Here is a 27446-nt window from a genome sequence, read left to right on the forward strand (position 1 = left end):
AGATTGGGCAACTACTGCAGAAGTGATAAGGAAGACAGCTGGAAAGGTGCTTGGTGTGGCATCTGGAAATAGAAAGGAAGACAAAGAAATGTGGTGGTGGAATGAGGAAGTGCAGGAGAGCATAAAAAGAAAGAATTGGAATCGACATGATGAGAAAGGTAGGCAGAAGTACAAGGAGATACAGCAGCAGGTAAAGAGGGATGTGGGGAAAAGGCATATGAGGAGGTGTATTTGAAGTTGGACACTAAGTAAGGAGATTGGCCAGGCAGAGGGACCGAGCTGGAAAGGATGTGCTGCAAATCAGAGTAATAAAGGATGCAGATGGAAATATGTTGACTAATGAGGAGAGTGTGTTGAGAAGATGGAGGGAGAATTTTGAGCAGCTGATGAATTAGGAAAATGAGAGAGAGAAGGTTGGATGGTGTGGAGATGGTGAAGCAGGAAGTGGATAGGATTAGTAAGGAGGAAGTGAGAGCAGGGATTGAGAGGATGAAGAGTCGAAAGTCGACATAACAGTAGAAGCATGAAGATGGTTGGGAGAGATGGTGGTGTTTTTAAAAAGATTGTTCATCAACATTTTGGAAGGTGAGATGCCTGAGGAATGGACAGGGAGTGTGCTGGTACCATCTTTAAGAATAAGGGCGATGTGCAGATCTGCAGTAACTACAGGGGAATAAAGTTGATCAGTCACACCATGAAGTTATGGGAAAGAGTAGTGGAAGCCAGGCTGAGGGAAGAAGTGACCATCTGTGAGCAGCAGTATGGTTTCATGACGAGGAAGAGCACCACAGATGCCTTATTTGCTTTGAGAATGTTGATGGAGAATGTCAGAAGGAGTTGCTTTGTGTGTTTGTGGATTTAGAGAAAGCCTATGACAGGGTGGAGAGAGGAGTTGTGGTATTTGTGGCAGCGGGGCACGAGTGGAGGGTGGAGCCGGGCGGAACGACCGGTAAAAAACACCTGCAGCTGATGAGAGTAATCAGTGCGCTCTGTTTCAGTCCGGCGACACCAACAATGAGGAGAGAAATGCCAACCTCGAGAGAGTCACCAAGCAGAGAGACAAGAGGAAGGGTCGCCGAATGGAGACTAAGCGCGAGCAGGTGCCGGTGGAGAGACGTGTCGGCCGGCGAGTGATCTCGGGCGGACGTGAGAAAAGGTGTGCCGGTCTGGCGAGTGTGTGGGTGAGCCCTGGCGTGAATACTGGAAAGGAAAGTGACAGGGTGAAAGAATGAAAATAAATAAAGATGGCTCTGCTTGGTGAACTATTGCCTGCCTTTCTTTCTTCCAGTACGGGGTCAGTGAATTTGTTACAGTATTGTATGAGGAAGTCTGATGTGGCAGAGAACTATGTGAGGGTGGTGCAGGACATGTATGAGGACAGTGGGACAGTATTAAAGTGTGCAGTAGGAACGACAGACTGGTTTAAGGTGGAGATTGGACTGCATCAAAGATCGGCTCTGAGCCCTTTCCTGTTTGCAGTGGTGATAGACAGGTTGACAGACAAGGTCAGACAGGAGTCTCCGTGGACTATAATGTTTGCGATTTGTCGTGAGAGTAGGGAGCAGGTTGAGAAGAGCCTGGAGAGCTGGAGGTACGTGCTGAGAGAAGGGAATCAGTAGGAGTAAGACAGAGTACATGTGTGTGAATGAGAGGGAGGGCACACAACCTGAGGCTGTGGCATTGAGTAAAAGACAGGTGGTGGAGCTGGAGGTAGCAGAGCTGAAGATGTTGAGGTTTTCGTTGGAAGTGACGAGGATGGACAGGATTAGAAACGAGTTTATTAGAGGGACAGCGCATGTAGGACGTTTTGGAGACAAGGTGAGGGAGGTGAGATAGAGATGGTTTCGACATGTGCAGAGGAGGGAAAAAAGGTATATCGGTAGGAGAATGGTGAGAATGAAGCAACCAGGAAGGAGGAAAAGAGGATGGCCAAGGAGGAGGTTTATGGATGTGGTGAGGGAAGACATGCAGGTAGTTGGGTTGAAAGAGGCAGATGTAGAGGACAGGGGGGTATGGAGAAGGATGATCCGCTGTGGCAAATAATGTTATTTGGTACTGTAGTGTCTTAAATGTATAGTATCTTAAATGTGTAATATCAAAAGGCCTAAACTCATATTATTCTGCAAATGGTGACAGTCCTGGAGAGGCCAAAGTTAATTACTGAACCGCCTGGACAGATGGTTCTCTGTAAACAGAAGCGTAGGAGGTAGACTTAATGTTATCTTAAGACTGGTGAGAGATACGCGCTCTCACCAGTGTTCAGATAATGTTCTTAAAACAAATATGGAATGTGGTCCAGGATGTATATCTTCTTGGGAGGCGACCTCCCCGTTCACCATATACTTCGAGGTACAGGAAAAGGGATGCCTTTATGTTTTATGATCTGGGAATGTAAGCCCTGGTACAGCTGGAACACATCAGTCTGGACAAAGACAGGTTTCTCTTTACGTTCAACATTATTGCATAGTAAGCTCATATGCATCTCATTTACATTAAGAGGTGGACCCAGGAAACGGGGAAGCATTTAATGTGTGTGTAAGCATGGATCTGGAGTCAGACTTTGAATCAGAGCGTGCTGACTCCAGGTTTGACCGGAAGGCCTGTAAAGATGCTATATTTCTGTGCTGAATAAAAATCATTATTTACACGAAATACGGTGTCTAAAGAAGAGTCCTTCCAGCCGACAACTACACCTCATCAAGACGACGAAATATACAACAGGACTGTTATTTACATGAACCTCAAAGGAAAGACTAGAGTCAATAATACACACTGAGACAGAAAGACCATCCAGAGATGTTATGCAATCCGAAAGTTTACTTCTAGCTGCATGTGGTTCAAGTAAAAATACTTCTGTCTTAACAGAGTTAACCAGAAGGAAGGTATCAAGCATCCACTGTCTTAATATAAGACTACATTGTTCCCTACAAGACTCAACTTTCTGGGTTTAAAGCCACGCCCAATCTGTTTCACACTATAGAACACATAGAACCAGGAAGTTCATTTTAGAGAAAACAAAACTTGTAGCCTCTCTCTCTCTCTTACACACACACACACACACACACACACACACACACACACACACACACACACACACACACAGCAGGAAAATGGCAGAAGCCAATATTTCAGTAAATCAGGATCAGTTCATCTGTCCAGTGTGTCTGGATCTCCTGAAGGAACCAGTGACTATTCACTGTGGACACAGTTTCTGTAAGGTGTGTATTAATAGTCACTGGAATCAGGAGGACATGAAGAGCATCTACAGCTGCCCCCAGTGTAGAGAACCTTTCACTCCAAGGCCTGTTCTACGCAGGAACAACATGCTGGCTGAAGTGGTGGAGAAACTGAAGAAGACTGAACTCCAAGCTGCTACTCCTGCTCACTGTTACGCTGGACCTGGAGATGTGGACTGTGATTCCTGCACTGGGAGAAAACACAAAGCCGTCAAGTCCTGTCTGGTATGTCTGGCCTCCTTTTGTGAAGATCATCTTAAACCTCACTATCAGTCTCAGGCTTTTAAGATGCATGAGTTAGTTGAAGCCTGTGCAAATCTACGAAAGAAGATCTGCTCTCAGCACGACAAACTGATGGAGATCTACTGCCGTACTGACCAAAGCTTCATCTGTTACTTGTGTATGACGGATGAACATAAAGGCCATGATACAGTTTCAACTACTGCAGAAAGAAGTAAAAAACAGGTGAAAACTGAACATTATTATTATTATTTCAAAATTCATACAAATACTATTTCTAACCTAATTTCTATTCAGTATTCTGTGAAGAAGTATGAAACAGGTCAGACAAGTCAGTGTTCTTTAAACAACTAACAACATTCTTACAGCATTTTATAGCTAGTTTCACATGACTGTGTTAAATATCTTCAGCACTGTTATTATAACGCTGTGTAACCGGGTTGACTAGGTGTGACAACAGAGTAGAGGATCCATATACAGGTTCGTCAGAGGGAAACTGTTACAGTCAAGTTCGACTGGCAAAACACAAGTGTAGCACACTGCACGCATTAATACATCTGAGATAGACTTTTTTTTAAAATAAAAATGGTTAAACAGGCAGAGTCGACAAGAGCAAACAGTAATATCCAAGGATAGACAAAAGGGTTATCCAAAAAACAGGCAATGGTCAAGGCAGGCAGCAAACAATCATAAAACGAGGTCAACAGTCCAAAGGTATAAAACGTGAAGGCAATGGTACAGGTAGACATGTAAACATGAGACATGGAAATAGCAAAACATGGAAACACTGGCTGGCGTAAACAAAACATACAATCCATTTGGTAGTTAATACACAGCATGAGTGAGTGATTGTGTCCGTTTCTGTGTCCCTGCTGGGAACTGGGAGAAGTCTGTAACTGGTTCCCAGGCAGGGGCTTCCGGGAACTGTAGTCTGATAGGACACAGTCTTGGTGGTCATGGTGCACTCTGGTGGAGAGTGGGAGGAACGATATGGACCGGATACGAGACACGCTGACATTATTTTGCTACAAATAATTTCAATCATTTGTAATCATTCTGTTAGTTTCTAATACATTTTATTTTGAACATTTATGTAAAAGTCACATGCAAGTACTAGCCACACCCTCAACCAAAAGACATGCGATTGAGGAATGTGAAAAAGAAATCTGAGCCCCAAGCTGGATTTCTACGCAGCTTCTGTGAAAACCAGCCTTGGAGCCACAAGTCAAATTTACACATCTCAAGTCATTTCCAAGACCTCATGGATTGACCTGGATATATCTGCCTTAACCAAATAGGATGTATGATCACATCATTGTAGGCCACTACACAAACACAGTTATAACTAGGAGCAACTTTATGTATACAATCCATCTGTCTACATGTTTTTTTGTGAATGTAACCCAGATAAAGTTATGGGTATTTGTTTTAAATTTATGCATTTATGCTAAAGAAATTGTTTGAGTTCCATATAAATAGTTTTACAAATGAATGTTATTAAAAATTATAATTCATTGGCCAGCAATGAGGTGATGTAATAAGGTCACGTGACACCTGTATAAGGTAACAGTAATTAAAAAAACGATTAATTATTTGTTAAATGCTTTTTTGTTTAAATAATATAAATATGCTGGTAAAGATTATTTAAAAAGAACTTGTATTTTGTTTATACGTTTTATTAATTTATGTGCCATGTTATGAGGCATGCTGGTTGCGCGCGTGCACGGTGGGAGGGAGAGTAAGACAACGGAGCTGCTGAATTAACAAGTACGACCTGTTCTTCAATTAGTGTAATGAAGCTAATTAGGTGTTCAACCCGAACCCTGTGTAGTGATAGTTTCGGTGCAGAGTTGGAAACACATCAGAAAGACGTGGACATCGCCTCTGATGAACGGAGATTTAAGTGGTGGTTTACTGCGCCATGTGCTAAGACTTTGCTAATGGACTGGCGGATAGCTAGCTCAACTAGTAGGGAATACGTGTGGTGAAGGAGTATCCCTTGAAGCATCCAAGCTCTTGTCTGTGTTTTACATCGACCCTTTTTATTCTGTCTGACCCGTGCACGGTGTGCAAACAAACTTCATACAAGGTACTATTTTCCGTTTGTTGCCCTCGTGGTGAAGTAGCCATTTTGTTTGGTTTCTACGAACTTTTATTATTTGTTTTGTGGCCATTTTTTAATAATAAATGAATGTTACTGATATTTTTCATTTAAAACTAAACTTGATTTTGAAAGTTATTTACACCATATTTTATTTGACATCACGTTTAGTAAACTGTTATTGTTGTTTAAATTGTGTTGTGTGTCTATATTTACAATATAGAAGTGTATTTCATTTTACTTGGTATCGGTTAGTTAATACATTTAATTATAAATAGAACCCATACTCAAAGTAAAGATAAGACAAATTATTTAGGTTTAATATTTTCAGATATTTATTAAAAAGAATTCAGGTTAGCCACTCCATTATAGCCAGTAACGCTAGGGGTGCTACATGAATGTGAATGAAACCACAGAACCTGCACAAACCTTGTAACATGAAAAACTCCTCATAGATCGTAACCCAAGTTCAGGATTGAGCCTTGAACTGTGTGTCTGTGTAATGTGTGTGAACTGGGAACAACTAGTGTATTAACACAGACTTTCACTCAACCTTTAGTTACTTCAGAACTCCATTTAATGGTAGAGAGGAAGTAAAGTAAAAACTTTCTAAATGTAAGTGGATTCATGGTGCGTTTCAGTACAGAGAATATCACTGTTCATGTTCACAACAACATGCTCACAACAGAAATGCAATGTTTCTTAATCTCATGACTTTTTTATTTAGTTTTATTTATTACAACAATTCTGTAGAACACAATAAAATCTATTTGAAATGTATTTTATTTGGTCTCAGAATGAGCTAAAGAAGAAGCAGATTAAATCCCAGCAGAAGATCCAGGAGAAGCAAAAGAAGGTGCAAGAGCTGAAACAGTCTGTGGGCACTATTAAGGTGAGGAGTGAAAACACACACACACTGTATATATGTATGTATATATGTATGTATATATATATATATATATATATATATATATATTACATATATACATATTCATATTCAGACCCCCTTAATTTTTCACTTATTAAATGTTATATTGCAGCCGTTTGCTATAATTATGTAAATTCATTTCTTTTCCTCATTAATGTACACATAGAACCCATATTGACAAAAGAAAACACAGAATTGTTGACATTTTTGCAGATAAAAAAAAAAAAGTAAAACTGAAATATCACATGGTCCTAAGTGTTCAGACCCTTTGCTGTGACACTCATATATTTAACTCAAGTGCTATCCATTTCTTCTGATCATCCTTGAGATGGTTCTACACCATCATTTGAGTCCAGCTGTGTTTGATTATACTAATTGGACTTGATTAGGAAAGCCACACACCTGTCTATATAAGACCTTACAGATCACAATGCATGTCAGAGCTAATGAGAATCATGAGGTCAAAGGAACTGCCTGAAGAGCTCAGAGACAGAATTGTGGCAAGGCACATATCTGGCCAAGGTTACAAAAAGATTTCTGCTGCACTTAAGGTTCCTAAGAGCACAGTGGCCTGCATAATCCTTAAATTGACGACCAAAACCCTTCCTAGAGCTGGCTGTCCGGCCAAACTGAGCTATCGGGGGAGAAAAACCTTGGTGAGAGAGGTAAAGAAGAACCAAAAGATCACTTTGGCTGAGCTCCAGAGATTCAGTCAGTATATGGGAGAAAGTTGTAGAAAGTCAACCATCACTGCAGCCCTCCACCAGTCGGGGCTTTATGGCAGAGTGGCCCGACAGAAGCCTCTCCTCAGTGCAAGACACATGAAAGCCTGCATGGAGTTTGATAAAAAAAACACCTGAAGGACTCCAAGATGGTAAGAAATAATATTACATTGTTCTGTTTATACTCACTTCCCATGTATAGTTTTTAGTTTGTATAGTTTTTACAGTCTTCTCGTACACTACTGTATAATCAAGTATACAGTAGGTTTACTGGTCGGCGCTATATTGGGTTTTGTGTCTTGTCTTGTGTCGTCTGTTTGCACTGTCTGTCTGCACTGTTTGCACTAAGTTGCACTCGATGCACTTTATGTAGCTTGTGTTGTAGCTCTATGCTGTTTGTTTGTTGTTGTTTAGTGTAGCACCAGGGTTCCGGAGGAACGTTGCCTCATTTTTACTGTGTACTACTGAGTATAGTAGAAATCACAATAAAAGCCTCTTGACTTGAGATTCTCTGGTCTAATGAGACCAAGATAGAACTTTTAGGCCTTAATTCTAAGCGGTATGTGTGGAGAAAACCAGGCACTGCTCATCACCTGTCCAATACAGTCCCAACAGTGAAGCATCATGCTGTGGGGGTGTTTTTCAGCTCCAGGGACAGGACGACTGGTTACAATCGAGGGAAAGATAAATGCGGCCAAGTACAGGAATATCCTGGACGAAAACCTTCTCCAGAGTGCTCTGGACCTCAGACTGGGCCGAAGGTTTACCTTCCAACAAGACAATGACCCTAAGCACACAGCTAAATTAATGAAGGAGTGACTTCACAACAACTCTGTGACTGTTCTTGAATGGCCCAGCCGGAGCCCTGACTTAAACCCAATTGAGAATCTCTAGAGAGCTTGTGACATTGCGACCAGCCCGCAATGTCCAGGAGTGATACTCAGGCAGACCAGGCCGTAGAGGCCGCCACAATCCGGTGGAGCAAGCCCTGACCTCGATCAGAGTGGGGAGACCAGGACTCGTAGCTAAAAGGATGGCATCCACTACCCACCTGCTAAGCGTCTGCCCATCGGCCAGGAAACCTTTCCTATTTGGGCCACAGCAGAGGAACAGCTGCACTGACTGCCTCCAAGGACTCATCCTGTGGAGACGAGCATCCAGTGCTCGCACTGGACACAGCCGGGTCTGTAACCCCTGGTCGGGGGCTATAAACAATGGAGGGCTGAATGCCTGTAACACAACACATCGCCTTAGGTACGCACCCAGGTTTCGTGTATAGAAACACTCTGGCCATGCCAGGGGGCAATACCAGGCGGGACGGGGCAACTGCCAAGTCCCAGACAGGCACTCTGGGTCGGGTCTCGGGCCTCAGCCTCCGGGTGCAGCGGAGGAAATGTGCCACCAATGGGTGCCTACCCAGCGACCGCCCTGCAGGCGGGGCGAAAAATGCCGCGATGGCGGACACAGAAACCTTCAGGGTCGAAGGGGTTAACCCTGTGGCAGACTGTTCCTGTAAAAACTCCAGAACACAACCGACCTGCGAGCGGAGATCCCTCCAGGGAGGAATTTCCCACGAAGGGCCCTCGAGTAGGGATACCAGGTCCGCAAACCACGGCTTGCCCGGACATCGAGGTGCTACCAGGAGGAGACGGACTCCTTCCCGGCGAACACTTTCCAGAACTCCCGAGAGCAGCGCAATCGGGGGAAAGGCATACAGGTATAGCCTCGGCCATGACCGTCCCATGGCAGCCACTGTCTCAACAGGGCGTCTGCTCTGACATCCAACCGTCCCGGGATGTAAATGGCTCTCAATGAGAGGAGTTCGTCCTGGGACCACAACAGGACCTCTTGTGCCTCTCGCAGTTGTTTGCAAGGGGCGAGACCGGAGGCCCCCCTGGTGGTTGATGTACGAGACCACCGCAGTATTGTCCCTGCGGATCAACACATGCCGATCTCTCAGGACTGGGAGGAAGTGTTTTAAACCCAACAACACTGCCATCATCTCATCATCAGGCAATCTATCTGCCACAAGAGAAGTGGGCCGCTCCACAGACCCTGGCGGAGTGGCCACTCATGACCGCGTCCCACCCCATGAGGGAAGCGTCCGTCATTAGCTTTAAGCGACGACAAGGAGTCCCTAAAACGAGCATCGGGACAGAACATTGGGTCCTTCCATGCATCCAAGGCTCGAAGGGCACACCGCAAGACCTGGATTTTACGATACAGACTCCCTCTGGGGGAGAACCATTCTGCCCTGAAATCACTGGAGGGGCCTCATGCAGAGGAGACCAAGTGGAATTACACTGGACGCTGCCACCATGAGATCCAACAGCTCTGGAACTGCCTCACAGTGAGTGGCTGGCCTGCTCCTACCCTCCTGACTGCGGTGAGGATGACTTCAAACCGGGCAGGAGACAACCATGCCCGCAACCTGGCCGAGTCCCACACCACACCGAGAAAAGTGGTTCTCCGCGCTGGAGAAAGTGCGTTTCAGTCTGAACCCCAGTACCTTCATGCAGGCGAGAACGACATCTTATTGCCGAACCGCCTGGTGCTCTAAATGAGCCAACATCAACCCATCATTGATATAATACAAAATGCGGATGCCCTAAAGCCGCAGCGGGGTCATTCACGCACCTTGTGAAGGTATGGGTGAGAGTGGTAGGCCGAATGGGGGGACCGATATTGGTAAGCTTCGCTCTGAAAGGAACCTCCCTTGTGTGGTGAAGGACGGCTGCGTGGGAGCATGCGACCTCCAGATCTAACATATGACAAATCATTCCTCGGACTTGATCTGAGACACAATCTCTCTGAGCGAGTAACCTGAACCCAAGCCTCATAAGTGAGTGGTTCAAGGAGTGGAGAGCCAGAATGGGATGCAACCCGCCATCCCTCTTTGGAACAATGAAGTACGGGCCGTAGTAGCCTGACTTTCTGATCGAGGAGGATGGAACCACTTCGATGGCATGATTCCTCAGAAGAGAACGCACCTCCTGTTCCAGGACAAGAGCCTGCACGGGTCCCTCCAGGGTGGGACACATCCAGGAGGATGAACCGGGGAGGAGAAGACGTGAACTGAATCGCGCAGCCCTTCTCCACAGCATGCAGGACCCCCGAGAAACTCCTGGCAGCCCTCCAGACTGACAGAAAGTTCCACAGGGAAACCAACCCCTCTGGGCAGTGCTCTGCAGCCGACCACACCTCCTGAGAGGCGGCGGATCCCCCCCATCCGCAGTGATCTTACGGGTGGAATACGGAGAGCAAACTGCTGGAGGGAAGCCGCGCCCTGAACATGTCCCGTGTCAGGGCTGGCAGACAGCACTCCTGAACCCGAACGGCAGGAGCAGTGTACTGCAGCCGTTGAAGCCCCCTGAGAGGTGGCGGATGACCCCCATCCGCAACGAACTTTTGGGTGGAATAAGGGAGTTAACCGCTGGATGGAGGCAGCGTCTTGAACACCCTGAGGCAGGGCCGACAGACCGGCCTCCCAGTGGTGCCGGGGAGAGACGGGCACCATAGCATGAGGTCTCCAAAATGCAAGCCGACAGGCTTACGCACCACAGCCCGTCCACTAGAGGCGAGGAAGAACCTAAGGTCGTCCAGCCCCTCCTCGGGCTTAGAGCAACCCGCTGCCTGACCTGCCGTGTAGCCCTACCTACCAGAGCCAAGCGGCTCCTCATAGGCAAACCGATAGCCTTCATAGATGCAGCACTCGGGGAGATTGCTAGGTAGCATCTCTACCACAAGCGGCATCGTCCCGTAGCCACGCTACTTAGTCCTAATAACATTCGTGCACAGCGAGAAACATTAGAAAAGCACCCGGCTCGGAGCGGGGAGCGCATAGCAACACGGCTAAAATGCTAACAACCGATACCCTCGAGAGCCGAATAAGCACGCTCCTGATCTAAGCGAACAACACATCGGAACAGACAGAATTCTGCCTGCATTAAGCTCATGACTGCACAGATAACACACACAAAGCGCTTACCTGAACGAGCAGAAGCTAATGTCGCTACCACCACACAGCCATCTTGTAGCTTCCTGGTTTACGCGATGTCGCCTGTCTATGACGTCAAATTTTGCCTATTGGCAAGATTTCACACGTGGTTCAGAGTGCGGACAACGCAGGGGCGTTCCCGTAGCGTTTCGACGCAGCTCGAGTTCCCGATGGGGAACCCCAAATCCAGGTGTGAAAAAGTTGTTGCATCTTTCTCAAAAAGACTCATGGCTGTATTAGTTCAAAAGGGTGCTTCTACTAAATACTTAGCTAAGGGTCTGAATACTTAGGACCATGTGATATTTCAGTTTTTCTTTTTTAATGAATCTGCAACAATGTCAACAGTTCTGTGTTTTTCTGTCAATATGGGGTGCTGTGTGTACATTCATGAGGAAAAGAAATTAAATTAAATGATTTTAGCAAATGGCTGCAATATAACAGAGTGAAAAATGTAAGGGGGTCTGAATACTTTCTGTACCCACTGTAATATATATATATATATATATATATATATATATATATATATATATATATATATATATATATATATATATAAATAAACTCACTGTGTGGGTGTGTGTGGGTGTGTGTGTTCTAACAGAAGCGTTCACAGGCAGCAGTAGATGATAATGAGAAGATCTTTAATAAGATGATCAGGTCCCTGGAGCAAAGGCGCTCAGAGGTGACGGAGCTGATCAGAGTTCAGGAAAAAGCTGAACTGAGTCAAGCTGAACGACACCTGAAACATCTGGAGCAGGAGATCGCTGATCTTCAGAGGAGAGTCAGTGATCTGGAGCAGCTTTCACACACACCTGATCACATCCACTTCCTCCAGGTAACACTCACTGTCTGATCTACAGAGGGCGCTGTTCCTCACAAAGTTTCCTCCTCAAAGCTCATTACGCCATCAGAAGTGTGTCTTTGGTCTGATTCAGTCTAAGATTCATTCGTTTCTCTCCTCCACTTTTCTCCTTCTCTATGATGTGTTTCCTCTCTGTAGAGTTTCCCGTCTCTCTGTGTTTCTCCTGGATGTGACGACTCACCCAGCTTCACTGTCAATCAACATCTCTCATTTGATGGAGTGAGGAAATCTGTCTCAGATCTGAAAAAACGAGTCGAGGAAATCTGTCAGGAGGAATTCAACAAAATCCGTCCACAAGGTAAACAAATAGTTGTGTTGGAAACGATTTATTTTTTGAGATAAATATCATGGAACAGGAATAAGTGGAGGTCACGTATGCCGAAGAAGGTAGATAGCGTTCTCCTCTGAGTGTGTTCCACTGCCTTGTGAGACAGCATGAGCAGCAGATTGTAAAGATGCAGTTGTCTGGATTCTCATGTCTCTGAGAAAGCAGGTATTAGTGTTTCCTCTCCCCAGATGATAACTGTCATATTGGTAGAGCTGTCTGTTGGGTGGGAAGTGGCAGGTGACCAAAAAATTGAATTACATCAAGATAAACTCACCAGACAGTCAGAAGATCTAATCTATAATATCATAGTTGATGCTTCAATTCAGATCTGGAAAGTTTCCTCACTGGTGACGTCACTGACGCGTCTGATACCAGCAAAGAATCACAGCTTTCATATTTATGATGTAAAATGTTTCCACATAATTTTTCAGTCTCCATTTTGTCTCTGTGTCTCAACAGCTGCAGCAGTTCAGATGATTTTACCCTCAGATCCAAAGAGCAGAGCAGATTTTCTGCAGTGTAGGTGTAACACACACACACACACACACACACACAGAGTGTAAACATGTCTGTATTGTTGATCTAAATCTGATCCATTTCTCCCTGATGACTGATGATGTGTAATATTTAAAATAGTTCATGTAGAGCAGCATTAGGAGAACAGAAACACACACAGGTGTCTCACACACACTTATTATAAATCCTGTGATTAACATCAAACCTGTGCACATTTTATTGTTCTAGATTTCTGTTATCTGACTCTGGATCCCAACACAGCACATCCTCAACTCATTCTGTCTGAGAATAAAAGAGTCGTGAGATGCAGTAATACAGAACAGCGATACTCTGATCATCCAGAGAGATTTGACTTCTGGGTTCAGGTGTTGTGTAAAGAGAGTGTGTGTGGACGCTGTTACTGGGAGATGGAGTGGAGAGGGGATGTTGTGTTTATATCAGTCTCATATAAAGAGATCAGCAGGAAAGGAGATGGTGATGAGTGTGGGATTGGATACAACAGTAAATCCTGGAGTCTGGAGTGTTCTTCTTCCTCTGTCTACTTTTGGCACAATAACATTTAAACTGATCTCAGAGTTCCATCACCATCCAGAATAGGAGTGTATGTGGATCACAGTGCAGGAACTCTGTCCTTTCACAGAATCTCTGATACAATGAGGCTCCTCCACAGAGTCCACACCACATTCACTCAACCTCTATACGCTGTGTTCAGTTTGGGTTATAACACAGTTCTGAGGTTTTGTGATTGAAAATTAAATATATCGAAAAGTGTTTAAGAAAATTATAACAGTAATTCAGGGATAATTACTATATTATTTTTATAATTACCATGCATTGTGTGAATTATTTGTACATGTTGAAACAATCTATTAGATCCTAGATTTAAATTTCTCAATATTTTCAATATATCTGTAAATATTTATCTTTATATCCAGCAATATTACAAGATTTCTGAATAATATTTGAAGTGGACTACATGATTGTGTTTTAACCTCAACCTAAAACCCCACCTGAGTCAAATCCACACGTTTCCTCAGTTCTAGTGGAAGTGTGAGGAGGATCTCTCTCCCACTGTGACTTTAAACAATCATTTTTCTACAGAAATAAATGTACTAAAAGGCTCCCTGTAGAGTTGTGATATTCTAATTTATTGAGATGCACCTGTATATCATGGAAAATTTAACTTATTTCAGTACTTTAACTCCAATTGTGAAACTCCTGTATTAAATAAATTTAGTACACACAGATTGAAGTAATTTAAGTCTTTATTGGTTCTTCCAATCATTACAATCATTGACACCTTCAGAAGGAGGGGAAGCCACAAATATTGATTGCCAAAGAAACTGGTGTTCACAGAGTGCTGTATCTGAGCATGTTAACAGAAAGTTGAGTGGAAGGAACATGTGAAAGGAAAAGATGCACAACCAACCGAGAGAACCGCAGCCTTAAGAGGCTTGTCAAGCAAAATCCATTCTAGAATTTGGGTGAACTTCACTAGGAATGGACTAAGGCATGGAGTTCAGTACTGCAAGTGCAATTTGAATAAAAGATGTGGGTGAAGTGGAATAAAAACCAATTGTATCGGAGTCTGGCATTTAGTCCTCAATGACAGCTTCTACTTGTGTCCCTGATGTGGCAAGGCAGTGGCTTTTCCCTTGTAGGTTTGGGAGAAATGTACATGTCGTGTGGGGTTAGGGTTAGGTGATTGGGTTAGGGTTAGCTGCTGATGTGTACTTCTCCATCTGTTAAGTCACTGTTTGGTGCGGCACTGTTTGGTGGACAGGTTCTCACCTGCTTCCGGACTGGTTTTGATTGTCTGATGAGCGGTCTGAGCAGTGGCAGGCATGCATTTGGTACCTGGGCCTTCAGCAGGAACTTACCCGACTTGATCCATCCATTAATGCCACCACTATCTTTCTTCTTCTTCTTTCAGCTTCTCCAATTAGGGGTCACCACAGCGGATCATCTGTCTCCATAACCTCCTGTTCCTTTACATCTGCTTTGTAAGGTAATCTAGCAAGGAGCTAAAGTCTTGGTTGACCTTATATAAAAAAAGAATTCAATATAAACAGTAGAGCAAAGGGACAAAGGCAAAAACACAATCCAAAAACAGTCCAGGGTCAAGGCACAGGCAAACAGGGCAATGCAGGGAGACAAAACCAAAACCGAAAAAACAGTCCAAAATATCAAGAGCCGGCAAACAGAACAATACAGGGCAGAGCAAAACATTCACAAACCAGGTAACTAGGGAGGCAGAAGAAAAGAAAACAGGTTCAGGGTAAGGATCAGGAACAGGATACAGAGCAGGCAGGATGGCAAGAATAATCTCAGGGGCAAAGAGGCCGGTAAAATAATCTGACCAGGAGCTAAAGTCTTGGTTGTCCTTATATACCGGGAGGCGCGGGAAAAACGGCAAGACGGCCGCCGACCCGGAAGTGCTCACCGCGGAACCCGGATGTGCGCAGCATGTGCCCCGGAGACCCTGACACTTTCAACCCAACTACCTGCTTGTCTTCCCTCACCACATCCATAAACCTCCTCCTTGGTCTTCATCTTTTCTTCCTTCCTGGTGGCTAAATCCTCAGCATTCTCCTACTGATATACCCCATGGCCCTCCTCTGCACATGTCCAACCCATCTTAATCACACCTCCCTCACCTTGTCTCCAAAGCATCCTACATGCGCTGTCCCTTTAATAAACTCATTTCTAATCCTGTCCATCCTTGTCACTCCCAACGAAAACCTCAACATCTTCAGCTCTGCTACCTCCAGCTTCACTCCTGCTATCAGTTTTCTCCACCCACTCCACCCTGCCTGCACTCTTTTCTTCATTTCTCTAACACCCTCTCCATTAATTTGCACTGTTGACCCCAGGTACCTGAACTCCTCCACCTTCTCCACCTCTTCTCCCTGCAATTACACCCCTCCACTGCCCTCCCTCTCATTCACACACATGTACTTTGTCTTACTCCTACTGACTTTCATTCCCCTTTTCCTCAGCACGTACTTCCACCTCTTCAGGCTCTTCTCCAACTGCTCCTTACTCTCACAACAAATCACAATATCATCTGCGAACATCATAGTCTATGGAGACTCCTGTCTGACCTCGTCCGTCAACCTGTCAATCACCACTGCAAACAGGAAATGGCTCAGAGCCGATCTTTGATGCATCCAACCTCCACCTTAAACCAGTCTGTCGTTCCTACTGCACACTTCACTGCGGTCACACTCATACATGTCCTGCACCACCCTCACATACTTTTCTGACACACCAGACTTCCTCATACAATTCCACAACTTCTCTCTCCACCCTGTCATATGCTTTCTACAAATCCACAAACACACAATGCAACTCCTTCTGACCTTCTCTATACTTCTCCATCAACATCCTCAAAGCAAATTATGCATCTCTGGTGCTCTTCCTTGGCATGAAACCATACAGTTGCTCACACATGGTCAGATTTTCTCTCGGCCTGGCTTCCACTACTCTTTCCCATAACTTCATGGTGTGACTGATCAACTTTATTCCCCTGTAGTTACTGCAGATCTGCACATCTCCCTTATTCTTAAAGATCGGTACCAGCACACTCCTTCTCCATTCCTGAGGCATCCTCTCACCTTTCAAAATGATGTTGAACAATCTTGTTAAAAACTCCACTGCATCTCTCCTAAACATCTCCATGCTTCTACCGGTATGTCATCAGGTCCAACCGACTTTCCACTCTTCATCCTCTTAATCAATGCTCTCATTTCCTCTTTACTAATCCTATCCACTTCCTGCTTCTTTAACTCCATATTCATCCAACCTCTCTCTCCCATTTTCCTCATTCATCAGCTGCTCAAAATACTCGCTCCATCTTCTCAACACACTCTCCTCACTAGTCAACACATTTCCATCTCCATCCTTTATTGCTCTAACTTGCAGCACATCCTTCCCAGCTCGGTCCCTCTGCCTGGCCAATCGGTACAAATCCTTTTCTCCTTCCTTAGGGTCCAGCTTCTCATACAATTCCTCATATGCCTTTTTGCCACACCTGCTGTCGCATTTCCTTTTTCTCCTGCCTACTTTTCTCATCAGTCTGTCGATCCCAATTCTGTTTCTCCAACCTCTTTCTCCTTATGCTCTCCTGCACTTCCTCATTCCACCACCACGTCTCTTTGTCTTCCTTTCTATTTCCAGATGTCCCACCAAGTACCTTTCTAGCTGTCTCCCTTATCACTTCTGCAGTAGTTGCCCAATCATCCTGCTCCTCTTCACCACAACTTAGCTCCTGTCTGACCTCTTCCCTGAATCTTTCACTACAGTCTTCCGTTTCTTTCAGTCCTCCCTCTCCTCCTCCTCTTCTTCACCTCGAAAACCATCCTACAGACCACCATCGGATGCTGTCTAGCTACACTGTCCCCTGCCAACACCTTACAGTCTCCAATCTCCTTCAGGTTGCATCTCCTGCATAGCACATAGTCCACCTGTGTGCACCTTCCTCCACTCTTATACGTCACCCTATGATCCTCCTTCTTCTTAAAATACGTGTTCACCACTGCCATTTCCATCCTTTTAGCAAAATCTACCACCATCTGCCCTTCCACATTCCTCTCCTCAAAACCATACCTACCATCACCTCCTCATCACCTCTGTTCCCTTCACCTACATGCCCATTAAAGTCTGCCATAATCACTGACGCCATTTATCATCACCCTATCAGAAACTCTCTTTACCTCCACTACACTCTTACTGTACTCTTCCATCAGAATCACCCCTACACCAGTTCTCTTTCCATCCACACAATGATAGACCAGTTTAAACACCTTCAATGTTCCTGCTCTTACTCCCTTTCCACTTGGTCTCCTGAACACACAACATATCTACCTTTCTCCTCTCCATCATATCAGCTCCCTCTCTCCCTTTACCAGTCATAGTACCAACATTGAAAGTGCCCACCCAAACCTTCACTCTCCTCCACTTCTCCTTTCCCTGCCATCTCTGTAGACGTCTTCCTCCTCTCCTTCTCCTCCTTTATCACGTCACAATTATAGAAACTGTATATATACTGTACAAAAACACAATATAACAACACATGGCATTACAGAGAGAGAGGCATATTGAGGATGAATACCATTTTTACTACAAACTCCACACCTCTACACTACCACCGCATCTGTGCACCTACATCATCTGGAGCAGTTTAGTCTAATAAAATGACAAAAACATTTAAAAAAATAATAAAATACAACCTACTCACCAGAGATGCAGACTCATAATTTGCACCACTCCTCAGAGGCTGTAAGCCAGTGGTACCGCTCGTATTCACTGGTCTGGAAGTATGTACAAGATTTCTCAGTCAGCCATTGTGGGTGCAAAAAATTCTAACTCAAATGTATCAACATGTGCAGAGCTACAGATGTGTTTTGTTAGTTGAACTTGGCTGTAACAGTTTCCTTCTGACCAACCAATCAGAAGACATGAAAATGCTGACATTATTGTGGGCCAGCTAGCTGCCCTGTGAGGCGAATTTGAAATCAGATTGGTTAATGAAACAGTCCCATTGCTTGTTTAGTTTAAGGTACATCAGCCAGCACTACTGATTCTGAAGGCCCTGGGCAGATTAGATTCTGAGTGAACAAAAAAATCTAACATACACGTACTGGAAGCAGTGCAGCCGAGAGAAACACTATGAAATAAAGAGAATAAACTGTTGGAAATAAATTAATACAATTTCATGGAACAAATATTAAAATTTAGGTTGTAAATGTGGGTCAGTGCTTCTGATAGTGTTTAGGCCAGCAGAGAAGGCTTTGCTGGCCCTGATGGCCCACCTTAGGTCTGTATGCTGGGATCTGCATAACAGATATGTGGTTTATGTAGCAGAGGTGGGGGTGGTGCTTTGCCCTGTTTGTGCACTGTATGTTTGTATAAACAACATCCAGCATTTTTTCCCCTCTAGTTGCAATGTCCACATTCTGGTGAAATTCAGGGAGCACAGTCCTGAGATTTGCATGATTGAATTCTCTGGTGACAATAAACAGTCTGTCAGGGTGTGTGTTCTGCAGTTCGCTTATGGTCCCATAGAGTACAGAGCGCATCCTTAACATTAGCAGTAGGTTTATTGTACGTGAAGTACAATAACAGTTGATTTCCCTAGGTAAATAAAAAGTTCTACATTTGACAGTCTCGCTTTCCACACTTCGGCTTCCCCTTCCTTCTGCCATCGGCCACAGGCAACACCAAGGTCTGGAGGCCTGTCCCTCAAAGCAAGCCGAGGTCATGTAGCTTCTTTCACAGATCAGTACTAATGATGTTATTTTTGTAATTCTCTAGAGCCTGGCAATGGTACACACAAACACTGGTTGCTCAGATGTCCATATGTTGCATAAGATGGGCTACAGGTGAGCTAGTATAACAGGGCAACTAGCGAAGAGTCTCTCTCTCAGGCTTCAGGTGGCATCTTTTGAACTGAAGGCTCCACCTCCTCTGGTCAGGCTCCTGCTCCTCATTGGTCTCAATATTCTTGAAATCACAGATTTGGAACGACCAACTTGTCTTGCTATGGCTGATAGGGTCATCCCTTTGGCCTTCATCTGGACAACCTGCTGCCGGAGGCTTTCAGTCACTTTAGAACGGCCCACCATCTTGCAGAGTCGGTGAAACTGGAAGTTAGGCTGCCAGTTAAATAGGGGTTGACAGATAATCAAGGAAATTAGCACCAGGTGCCAGATTAACACCAATAACTGGGAGGTATCTGAAAGTGTTCTCTAATTTTGATCAGTGTGTTTTCTGCAAAAAAATTTTTTTTTTAAATGCTTAGTTATTTTGTGGAAAAGGTGTTCTGGTAGCATGGTATAGACACGACAAAAACTTCTTCCACTGTTGAGCAGTGAAGATCACATTATTTCAGAATTGTTCAATTGTTTATGAATTGTTCTCTAATTTTGATCGCCAGTGTACATACAGTGGGTACGGAAAGTATTCAGACCCCCTTAAATTTTTCACTTTTTGTTATATTGCAGCCATTTGCTAAAATCATTTAAGTTCATTTCTTTTCCTCATGAATGTACACATAGCACCCCATACTGACAGAAAAACACAGAATTGTTGACCTTTTTGCAGATTTATTAAAAAAGAAAAACTGAAATATCACATGGTCCTAAGTATTCAGACCCTTTGCTGTGACACTCAAATATTTAACTCAGGTGCTCTCCATTTCTTCTGATCATCCTTGAGATGGTTCTACACCTTCATTTGAGTCCAGAAATTTTTGATTATACTGATTGGACTTGATTGGGAAAGCCACACACCTGTTTATATAAGACCTTACAGATCACCATGCATGTCAGAGCAAATGAGAATCATTAAGGTCAAAGGAACTGCCTGAAGAGCTCAGAGACAGAATTGTGGCAAGGCACAGATCTGGCCAAGGTTCCAAAAATTTTTTTGCTGCACTTAAGGTTCCTAAGAGCACAGTGGCCTCCATAATCCTCAAATGGAAGATGTTTGGGACGACCAGAACCATTCCTAGAGCTGGCCGTCCGGCCAAACTGAGCTATCGGGGGAGAAGAGCCTTGGTGAGAGAGGTAAAGAAGAACCCAAAGATCACTGTGGCTGAGCTCCAGAGATGCAGTCGGGAGATGGGAGAAAGTTGTAGAAAGTCAACCATCACTGCAGCCCTTCACCAGTGGGGCTTTATAGCAGAGTGGCCCGACGGAAGCCTCTCCTCAGTGCAGGACACATGAAAACCCGCATGGAGTTCTCCAAGATGGTGAGAAATAAGATTCTCTGGTCTGATGAGACCAAGATAGAACTTTTTGGCCTTAATTCTAAGCGGTATGTGTGGAGAAAACCAGGCACTGCTCATCACCTGTCCAGTATAGTCTCAACAATGAAGCATGGTGGTGGCAGCATCATGCTGTGGGGGTGTTTTTCAGCTGCAGGGACAGGACGACTGGTTGCAATCAAGGGAAAGATGAATGCGGCCAAGCACAGGGATATCCTGGACGAAAACCTTCTCCAGAGTGCTTTGGACCTCAGACTGGGCTGAAGGTTTACCTTCCAACAAGACAATGACCCTAAGCACACAGCTAAAATAACGATGGAGTGGCTTCACAACAACTCCGTGACTGTTCTTGAATGGCCCAGCCAGAGCCCTGACTTAAACCCAATTGAGCATCTCTGGAGAGACCTAAAAAAAACTGTCCACCAACGTTTACCGTCCAACTTGACAGAACTGGAGAGGATCTGCAAGGAGGAATGGCAGAGGATCCCTGAATCCAGGTGTGAAAAACTTGTTGCAGCCTTCCCAAAAAGACTCATGGCTGTATTAGATCAAAAGGGGGCTTCTACTAAATACTGAGCAAAGGGTCTGAATACTTAGGACCATGTGATATTTCAGTTTTTCTTTTTTAATAAATCTGCAACAATGTCAACAATTCTGTGTTTTTCTGTCAATATAGGGTGCTGTGTGTACATTCATGAGGAAAAGAAATGAACTTAAATGATTTTAGCAAATGGCTGCAAAATAAAAAAGAGTGAAAAATTTAAGAGGGTCTGAATACTTTCCGTACCCACTGTATATATATAGGTGGAGTCACATATACTAAACAAAATTATAAACGCAACACTTTTGTTTTTGCCACCGTTTTTCATGAGCTGAACTCAAAGATCTAAGACAGGGGTGGCCAACCAGTCAAGAGACCAAAAGCCACATTTTTTACTGTGTTACCGCAAAGAGCCACATCATACACACGAACATCACCCAACCCTTTCACACACACACACACACACACACACACACACACACACACACACACACACCCCTCTGTTTAGCCAGATTTATTGTAAATGTTACACACCAGCATGATAATGACAGAAATGGACTCCTACAGAACTAAGACCACAGGCCAGTCATTTTCAACAATGAACATTGTGTGCACTCACACACACACAAACTCTCAGTTCAACCAAGTCCACAAACAAAAATATAATAAATTACAGTAGCGTTTATTTTTTTACTATGCATGTTGCTTAGTGGGACTTCTGGCATCCCAGGTCAGAGTGCAACCGTGATTCAATAGCCGTGTTAATGTCCCATATTCTGTGTTCAACAGTGTGGCGGGACAGTTGGATTTCAACATCATCACTGAGGCATTATTTATTAACTCCCCTTCATTGTATGCCATTTTAGCTTGTGCAATGTTCCAAACCAGTTAAAACTGTATCTGTTTTTCTGCCTGACATTTCAAAGTGACCAACTTGTGTTTGTGAAGTTCAGTCCCTTTTGGAAATTCCTGGTTGATGTTAGCATGGAGTGAGCTGAAGTGGCACTGAAGATTTGAAACTTTGAAATGCGCTAATGACGCCTGACATAAGGCAGAATGACTTGTCATCAGGTTCAACAAAAAAATATAAACTCTCCCACTCTGTTAAAAACATCCTGTGTTCATCTTCATATTTTCGTTTTGCTGTGCATTTTTCTTGCCATTTTGAGAGCGAACTTGACACAAATTGTTTACTTAAAATTTAAGTAAACAATTTGCATATCGAAATTTGTTTTTTTTTATGTGCGTATTCGCTTCTCTTGTTCATTACGGTATTTTCGTCAAATGCGCATGTGCGTGAGATCAAAATACCGCAAAGTTTCAGCATGATTACAGCACAGGTGTGCTTTAGGCTGGACACAATAAAAGACCACTCTAAAATGTAGCTTTATCACACAGCACAAAGTCACAGATGTCGCAGGTTTTAAGGGAGCGTGCAATCAGCATGCTGACTGCAGAAATGTCCACCAGAGCTTTTGCCCGTGAATTGAAAGTTAATTTCTCTACCATAAGCTGTCTCCAAAGGCGTTTCAGAGAATTTGGCAGTACATCCAACAGATCATGTGTGACCCCACCAGCCCAGGACCTCCACGTCCAGCATCTTCACCTTCAAGATTGTCTGAGACCAGACACCTGGACAGCTGCTGCAACAATGGATTTGCATAACCAAAGAATTTCTGCTCAAACAGGCAAAGCGTCTCAGATAAGCTCATCGGGGGCTCGACCTGACTGCAATTTCGTCTTTCGACTTGAGTGGGCAAATGCTCACATTCGATGGCGTCTGGCACTTTGAAGAGGTGTTCTCTTCACAAGTGAATCCCGGTTTTCACTGGGTAAAATTAATGAGGCAAATGGTGGCCACACCAGATACTGACTGCTTTTCAGACCCCCCAGACCACCCAATACTGTAAAACTGCATATTTACTGACTGATTATTACGACTGAAAAATCTTCCTCTTATAGATATCAAAGTTTTGTTAAACACTGTGTTGGCAGTTTTTACTCATTTATCGAGGAAAACACCAAATTAGGTCAAATAGATACTTTCAGATGGATTTGATAAATATTTTGTTATTTATTTACTCTTAGAGCCCTGACTTGGTAAATGTTTTAAGTACTTCAATACTTTAAATATATAATTAAATACAATTTCTATTAAATTGATTTCACATTTAATCAGGCAAAAGTAAAAATCATGATTTTTATGTCCATTAAAACCCTAGACGTAGATTTAATTTAAAATGTGACTTTATTAAAGAGATAATTGTGAAGGTGAGGAGAAGGAAGCGTATGCTCGTGTCTCTCTCCATCTCTACACGCCGTGAGATCTACACACACTTCAAGCTTCACACACCAGACGCTGGTTTCCTGTGAGGCCGTCACTAATGTGCAGCTCCACACGAACGCTAGCGTACGGAGGAGAAACGAGGAACACTGCCTGCCCAGCACCGACACGGTTCTCTGTTCATACACACGGTACAAAAAAAAGAAAAAAAAAAAAAAACATACACCAAAAAAAATTCAGATGGACCAGCTGGAATTGGTCTGATGATCAGGAGAACATCTCAAAGAATCAATAAATGCGGTGAAAAAAGATTTAGTAATAAACTGGGACTAGAAAACAAAAACAACTGGAACATAAGGTGATCCGGGGAAAAATGGGATGTTTGTTTAAATGCGCTCGAGCTTCTCCCCGAGAAACTCCTCCACGCTGTCTGTGTTCCACTTAAGGATGCTGAGTTCTTCAGCGATGTTCCCGTTATCATCCAGCAGCTTCAGTACAGGATCCGAGCCTCGCACGTACTGTGAAGAACAAACAACAACTCCTGGTGTTCATGACTACAGACGCCCTTCACAGTTTAATACAACAAAACACTCGCAATGCGAGAACATCGAGTCACACAGTCCTGAAAAGATCTTCATCTTAGTGCTGGGAAATCAGTTCTGAGAACAAGGTGTTGAGATTTTACTTGAATATTTAATTATATAAATGCTTTGTATAATTTTATCATTTAATTTATGTTTATTCTGCATTTGTGCCCCTTTAATTTTTCCTTTGGCTTATTTAAATTTTTTAAATTTATATGATGTAAATAATTTTATAAAGTCATTTTGTTCTACTTCATTCACAACATTTTCACGTCCGTATGTTTTTTATTATTATTTATTTAAATACAATTATTATATTACATTTATTTATTCTATAAACAGTACCTACATGATGTTCATCTGCTTGTTTTTATTATTTTAACTACATTTTTAATAATCTTACAGAATTGTGTAATACACAGAATTTTCTTAAATTAAAATGAAGGGTGGGGAGTGGTGGCTCCAGCGGTTAAGGCGCTGGGTTGCCGATCGGAAGGTCTGGGGTTCAAGCCCCGGTATCGCCAAGCTGCCACTCTTGGGCCCTTGAGCAAGGCCCTTAACTCTCTATGCTCCGGGGGTCCCTTACGAGGGAAATATCAAGGTCCGTGACGTCGGAGTGACGTGGGGCCGCCTTCCCGTGGGCTCACCACCTGCAGGAGGGACCGTAAGGGACGGTGCTATGAGGATTGGGCAGCAGTCTGCTTAGCATTTTGAATTATGAACTTTAATGGGGTGTACGCAAACTTTTGACCTGGACTGTAAGCCTGAGGAGGTTTTCTGTGTTTTATTTTATTAGACGCTGAAAATAACACGATACCACACGAGTGTGTAATGAGGACGTGAAATTCACATTGTACCTTTATTTGAAGGCCCTTGAACATCTTCGGCTTGTCGCCCCTGACGAAAGCTGCAAAGAAATCGACAGAAATAAATCAAAACTCAGGCAGAAATAAATGATATACACAATTTAGAATTCAATCTATAACAAAATCTTTTAACATTAAAGATTACATGGTTAACTGACTCTGTATTTCATACATTTTATTACTCAGTGTAGCATGTTGTGAGGCGGCCAATCAAAAACCACCAGGGCTGCAGGCAGCCAATCAAAACTGAGTTCCTAAACAAATGATACATAAAAGGTTTCAGCTAAGCAAATGATATTTAAGGCTACAATTAGAGGTCTGCCCTTTGATTGGCCAGGCGATTAATCGGGGCGTTTCTGCCATTGTTTAATTAAACTGCTGCAAACTATACTGATTATTAGGCAGGAGGGCGCATCTGACACACTAAACAGTGCCTGTATGTTTAGCGCTTGCATGAGAGAACATAACTCTCCAATACCAGCAGGTGGCAGTAGCGTGTATTCTGCATCCAAACAGGGAAACCTGCAGCCTTTTCTCAATCATGTCTGCTTACGTGGTCCAACTAGAGTCAACAACGCGGGAAAAACTATATGAAGACTGATGCTTTAAAAACCCAGAGAGTTAGTGGTCAGCTTGGTGTGTCCTGCGCTTTACATTTTTATTATTTGTTCTTAATCTCTTATGCATTTCATATGCTACTATTTTTGGAGATAGAATGAGAAGAACATTGGGAGACTAAATGTCTGCAGTTCTTTAAAATCTTATTCCAAATGATCCTCAGTGGATTTTACATTCCCTGAAATGTTACCCTACTACAATATTATTATTATATTATCATCATCATGTCCCCCTAAAACTCACCTTGGACTTGAGGGAACCTCCCCAATTTTCATCCACAGACCTCGAGGATGGCTCCGGGGTAGAGCTAGACACCAAACAACACTCAGGATTAGATCAGCATCATCATGATCACCACAGTAATAGAATGTGGTGTGTATGGTGAAAGTTTATGGATGTGATGGAGCAGAGTGATGGAGAGGTGGAGCGTACCTTTCTGGACTCAAACTGAGCCTCCTCTTGGCAGCACTTCCTGCAGAAGGGTTCGAGCCGCATCAGGCTGAACTCACCCAACAAATCACACGAGCTGCACAACAGGTTACTGGAGAAGCCGAGCTCCCTGCACGCCTCGGACGAAACCTCAGCTCCGAACGCTGCCAGCTGTTCAAAACAAAATCACATTAAAAAATAATAATTTAATACACTAAACTCAAAATTAAATTAATTAAAGAACAAAACAATTGGAGTAAACAGAAAAAAAAATTACAATAATAGAAACACAATAGGATTTAACAACAGAATCAGAATAAAAAACAAGCCCACACTTTATTGCTAAATTATTTATTTTCATTCAGATTTGTTTTTAAATATTTATTGTCCTGAACTTCACACTTTTTTTTTTTATTTTATTAATTCCATGACACGTACACATTTTTATTTTAAATGTGTGCTGTTTTTTATTTCCGTCTAAATCTCTCTTATTTTGTTTGCGACACACGTATCCTCAGAACAGCCTTCAGTAAAATGTGTTTTCGCTTCATGATACAAAATAGAATAAAAAACTGAATACAGTATAATAATTCATTTATTATATAATAAATATAAACAAATAGAAAATACTGATCAACAGAATATGGTTACAAAAAATACAAATCATCTAATTTTACTATAATTATGTTTTATTCTTTTATCAAAAATATGTGTTTAAAAAAACGCATTAATGTATAATTTTTCTCAATTAATTTGCATTTCAATATTATAAATATTATATATAGAATATTACAGGCGCTTGACCTGGCGTCCTGACATTCTTATATTTTTTGGGGAGAAAATTATAAATAATAATAATAATAATAATAATAATAAATAAAAACATTTCGATTAATTTTATTTATAATTTATGGAAAGTTTCGACAAGCATTTTGTGCGACTTTGAACTGGAACTTTAAAATATACCGCTGATTGCAGTCAGGACGTGATTCTAATTACTTTATTCTCATCATTTATTTATTTTCATGAAATAAAACTAAACATTTTCCTGACACATTTCGCTTCATTTCGATAAGCCACGTCACGCGCGCTGCAGCGCTTCTTCTTAGCATATTAGCATCCGCATCGACTTCACAATCGTCTTCGCGTTTATTTATTCAGTATCAAAACACATTCAGAATTAAAGACACGCGAAAACCTTATAATGAATAATAAACCATTTGATAAAACATTCTTACCGACTGCAGCAAAGGTAATAACCAAAGTAAATAAACCTCAGCCGCCATGGCGCTCCGTCTTCCGCGTCTCAGCTGAGCGGAAGTACTTACGACTATTCAACCGGAAGAGAAGATACGTTGACCTGGAAGTGGAAGCAAACTACAACTACGCTAAGTAAAATTTTTTTTTTTTTTATATAAATGTAAGT

At 43.0% G+C, this 27446-nt stretch overlaps 3 protein-coding genes across 3 annotated transcripts in view; 2 read left to right on the forward strand and 1 right to left on the reverse strand.

Moving 5' to 3' along the window:
* LOC310729578 (tripartite motif-containing protein 16-like) overlaps positions 1-13777 on the forward strand; it is a 47592-nt gene extending 33815 nt beyond the window's left edge. Inside the window, exon 7 of the mRNA XM_083547955.1 lies at positions 13667-13777. Coding sequence (XP_083404081.1) covers positions 13667-13679 — 13 coding nt within the window. The 3' untranslated portion in view covers positions 13680-13777. The remainder of the gene's footprint in view (positions 1-13666) is intronic.
* On the forward strand, positions 3070-13673 carry LOC310729612 (E3 ubiquitin/ISG15 ligase TRIM25-like). Its single transcript, XM_083548014.1, has 6 exons — positions 3070-3701; positions 6374-6469; positions 11826-12059; positions 12225-12384; positions 12874-12933; positions 13159-13673. Exons 1-6 carry the CDS (start codon positions 3111-3113, stop codon positions 13491-13493), a joined length of 1476 nt encoding a protein of 491 aa, XP_083404140.1. The 5' UTR covers positions 3070-3110; the 3' UTR covers positions 13494-13673.
* A 9691-nt stretch (positions 13778-23468) lies between the features above and the next one.
* Positions 23469-27386, reverse strand: selenof (selenoprotein F). The gene is made up of 5 exons (XM_083548195.1): positions 27259-27386; positions 26024-26191; positions 25835-25898; positions 24965-25014; positions 23469-24041 (listed from the first exon to the last, which is right to left on the reverse strand). The coding sequence occupies exons 1-5, from the start codon at positions 27304-27306 to the stop codon at positions 23910-23912; spliced, it is 462 nt and encodes a 153-aa protein (XP_083404321.1). The 5' UTR covers positions 27307-27386; the 3' UTR covers positions 23469-23909.
* Positions 27387-27446: the final 60 nt, after the last annotated feature.

This window comes from Silurus aristotelis (genome assembly GCF_946808225.1).
Source record: "Silurus aristotelis genome assembly, chromosome: 8".
NCBI classification, from domain to species: Eukaryota; Metazoa; Chordata; class Actinopteri; order Siluriformes; family Siluridae; genus Silurus; species Silurus aristotelis.